General features: G+C 32.0%; 1 protein-coding gene across 1 annotated transcript; it reads left to right on the top strand.

Annotated features, from left to right (window-relative positions):
- Positions 1–2,066: 2,066 nt before the first annotated feature.
- LOC107434707 (germin-like protein subfamily 1 member 17) lies at positions 2,067–3,149 on the top strand. The gene is made up of 2 exons (XM_016046188.3): positions 2,067–2,266; positions 2,374–3,149. Exons 1-2 carry the CDS (start codon positions 2,143–2,145, stop codon positions 2,928–2,930), a joined length of 681 nt encoding a protein of 226 aa, XP_015901674.3. The 5' UTR covers positions 2,067–2,142; the 3' UTR covers positions 2,931–3,149.
- Positions 3,150–4,091: the final 942 nt, after the last annotated feature.

Raw genomic sequence — 4,091 nt, 5'->3', positions numbered from 1 at the left:
CTTAATTGCATCTCACATTACTAATATTAAACTGTATTAATTTTTAAATTAAAAAATATTAAAATGTAAAATATTAAAAATATACTAAGTGCAAAATAGATACCCTTTATTTTTAATATATTTTACCATTTGGTATCTTTAATGTTTTAAAAAAATTTGGTACATGTCATCCAACTAAAATTATATCAAATTTTAAATTAGAAAAATACTAAAAATGCAAAATTTTAAATTAATATATTTTATTTAAAATTTAATATAGTTTAATAATAGACACTACAATTAAAGCTCTATTAGTCAAAAGTTTAAAAAACTAAAAAATTGCACTAAATTCAAAAATCATTAATTTATATTGCAGAATCGAAAAGTTAAAAGTACAAATTGCGAAACTTTTGAAATTTGACCATATTAAAATGCAATTAACCCTATGAGATATCTTTTTAAAATGATCGAAAGATAATAACCTAAAACATTTCTTAGAGTAGTCTTATGGAACTTCCATAAGAAAAAAATTATCTTATAAAAGTAATTTGGATGTAATGGGAAACAAATTGATCTTCTGAGTTTTGTATATTTATTTATTAATTTTAAAATGATAATAGGGTCATATTTGAACCTTGCATAGAACTTTTCTTATATTAGGTTTTGGGAATTCATATATGACTCGTTAAAGGTCTTAACCGTTCCTCCATAACCCCACCATAAAAATATGCCAGTGAGGAAATTAATGATTTTGATGGATGTAGATATTCCTCAAGATTTATGCTTCAATTACCCATTAAATAATATATTTTTGAGAATTACTTGTGCAGTGTTCTGTTCACATTCATTTATATACACTCTATAGTAATCCAACAATATTAAACTCAAAATTTTATAAATTGGGACGCATAAGGGATAGTTTGATACTTATGCCAATTCAATTTTTTGATTTATCCAAAAATTGTAAAAGCTATTAGATTTCAATTTAATTTCTCAATCTTCAATGTTGCCATTGACAACGTGGCTTATTTTAATTAAGTGGTCTTCTAAGTCCTGAATTTATCTTAAGATAGTGATAAGGAACATTCCTAAGAACATTCGCATCTATAATAGTATTATATCAATAATTTTTTGTTATGTCAATGCCCACCTAATGTTTTAACTTCTTTATTATTCTGACTTTTGATAATAATTCTAATAAATATAGAAATCATGTGTATAATATTAGATTAATTACTAGTTAATTAAAAAAAATTATTATTATACTTCATTAAACTAGCAAACAATATCAATATAGAAAACCATACAATGCATTAGTACAGTCCACACAAGGAAGCCCTCTGTTTACTCTTTGGGAACAGAAACAGAGGAAACCCAAATCCAAAACAGAGACCGAGTCTCAAACCTCCACAGAAGTTGTTGGAGGATATGGTTAGGAAAACACTTTAATATCTAATATATCATATTTGAAGATAATTTAAATTATAAAACAAGTGGATAACCTTTACATAATCAAAGGGTTTCTAAGCATCTAATATATCATACTACTAATCAAAGATTTATGACCCGCAGACCCTAAAAGATTAGGCATGTTATGTTGACTAAATTTATAAGCACAAATTAACCATGTCCAATCTTAACAACATCTCTTGGAATTTCAGATTATGTTTTGTTAATCTGGTTGATTTGTTTAATTGAATTGATGCACTGCATAAACAATGTCAACTCAAAATTTTCGGTTGTTGGTTACCTAGAGACACCATGTACAGGACTTTGTTATGCATGACAATCAGATGGCCTAACAACATTATTGGAATTCTAGTTAAAAAAGAAAACCAAATTGGCTCAAATAAAAAATAAGAAAAACCAAGTTGGCTCAAATAAATAATAAGAAAAATTATGACTATTTCCATATGTGAAAGCATAGCCGAGGAAGCAGAAATCAATTGAAGCTAAGAATTATTCTTCCCTGATTAATATATATGAAATCCAAAACTCACTTGAAATATTAATATGCTTGGCGTACAGAAAGTGCCAAGACTAGTTCAGTGATTTTTGCCTATAAATAGGCATGTTCCCCAATCTAGATTTCTCATCTCTTATTTAGAAAAGCTTCACATTAGTGAAAAGCACTGTAGAAGATCAGATAGTTTCTCTAATAAGATGAAAGGCGTTCATTTCCTTATGTCTCTTGTTCTCTTGGCTTTGGCAACCTCCTTTGCCTCTGCCTCTGACCCTGACCCGGTCCAGGACTTTTGTGTAGCAGTAGATGACCCCAAATCTGCTTGTATGTATTACTAATACAATTACTATTGCATGCATGTTACTTTTCTTTCTTTATTAATTAGCATGATCATGCTAATTAACGATCTGTATATTCTGTTTTGTTCGCAGTGTTTGTGAATGGAAAGTTCTGCAAGGACCCAAAGCATGCCAATGCAGATGATTTCTTCTTCTCCGGACTTAACAAGCCCGGGGACACATCCAGTCAACTTGGCTCGAACGTAACAACTGTGAATGTTAATCAAATACCAGGGCTCAACACTTTGGGCATATCCATCGTTCGCATCGACTATGCACCATATGGCTTAAACCCTCCACACACTCATCCACGAGCCACCGAAATCCTAGTAGTCGCGGAGGGTACGTTGGAGGTTGGTTTTGTCTCATCGAACCAAGATAATAACCGGCTCTTCACTAAAATCCTCAACGAAGGAGATGTGTTTGTGTTCCCAGTTGGTCTCATTCATTTCCAGATCAACAGGGGACATAAGAATACTGTCGCATTTGCTGCTCTGAGCAGCCAGAACCCAGGAGTGATTACCATTGCTAAGGCTGTTTTTGGATCAGACCCTCGTATCAATCCTGATGTTCTTACCAAGGCTTTCCAAGTTGACAAGAATGTGATTGATTATCTCCAGAAGCAATTCTGGGTTGATAATAACAATTAGACCCATTATCATACATGAAGCAGCCTCTTGATCATCAATAATTTATACCTATACCTTTATAGGTTATAAAGAATAATGTATGATATGCTTTTCCTGTCGCTTCAGTAAAAAAGTCAATTATAAAATAAATACAAGGCTGCTGTGATTGTGAATGCCTTCTAACTGTAATGTATCTCTCTCTCTCTCTCTCTCTCTCTCTCTGTGTATCTTTCCTATGCCATTGAATAAATTGGGATTCTTGTTTGAATTTTCTAAGATAAAGTTTCCTTAATATTTTACATATATATATATATATATATATATAGTCAATGGGTGTAGGTCACGGTAGCATCAAATTAATGATATATAGTAGATTAACACTTGGCTATGGATAAGATCCTCTCATATAAATAGTTGTGAGGATTTAATCCTCAAAACCTACTGTACGTAAAAGTGTGTTTACTGGCTTGAAATTGTGAAAGAATAAAGAAGAATACAAGCTGCAGTTTGATGGTTTATCTGGTTTTAGCAGAACGGCGTTGTTTATGGAAGCTCGTAATATAACCACTGGGTTCACTTAAAAGATACTATGTCGTTTTGGTTTTAATCTGTTGTAACAGATTTTATGCCACATCACAAACAAAACTATGTGTTTTGAGAGAGGGGGTCCACAAGCCATACACGGGTCTTCTTCAAGAATCAAAACGGAGTGCTGGTCGTCTTCTGCTTCTAGAGTGAGAAAATTTTCAGATCAGTTTTTAGAGAGAGAAATTCCAAAGTTCTTTTAGGTTGTCCATCGCTTTGTGTCTCTGTGTGAGATTGACTGGTTTCTCTGGGGAAACGATTGAGCGAGGGTGTATTTGGGGCTTTGGGATTGGTGTTTTGGATTTATTTATTTTTATTTTTATGTGAGATCACCATTGTTGATCTGAATTAGAGCTTGTAAACATATACAATTTTATTTAGTGCAGAAGCCTCACACTGAAGCACGAGAACGTAGGTTGATTTCGACCGAACCTCGATAAATTTCTGTGTTAGTTTTTAGATTTAGGTTCTTGAATTTTGTTCTTAGAATTCGTAACAATAAGTCTATTTGTTGAATTCCAAATTTCCAATTATTTCCACCGACTATATATCCACCAGATTGTGACAGACTTAATTAATAATTAGTTAGATCATGTA

This window comes from Ziziphus jujuba, chromosome 10, assembly GCF_031755915.1.
Source record: "Ziziphus jujuba cultivar Dongzao chromosome 10, ASM3175591v1".
Classification (NCBI taxonomy): Eukaryota; Viridiplantae; Streptophyta; class Magnoliopsida; order Rosales; family Rhamnaceae; genus Ziziphus; species Ziziphus jujuba.
Note: the sequence above shows the minus strand (reverse complement) of the source record. Positions and strands in the feature narration are given on the sequence as shown.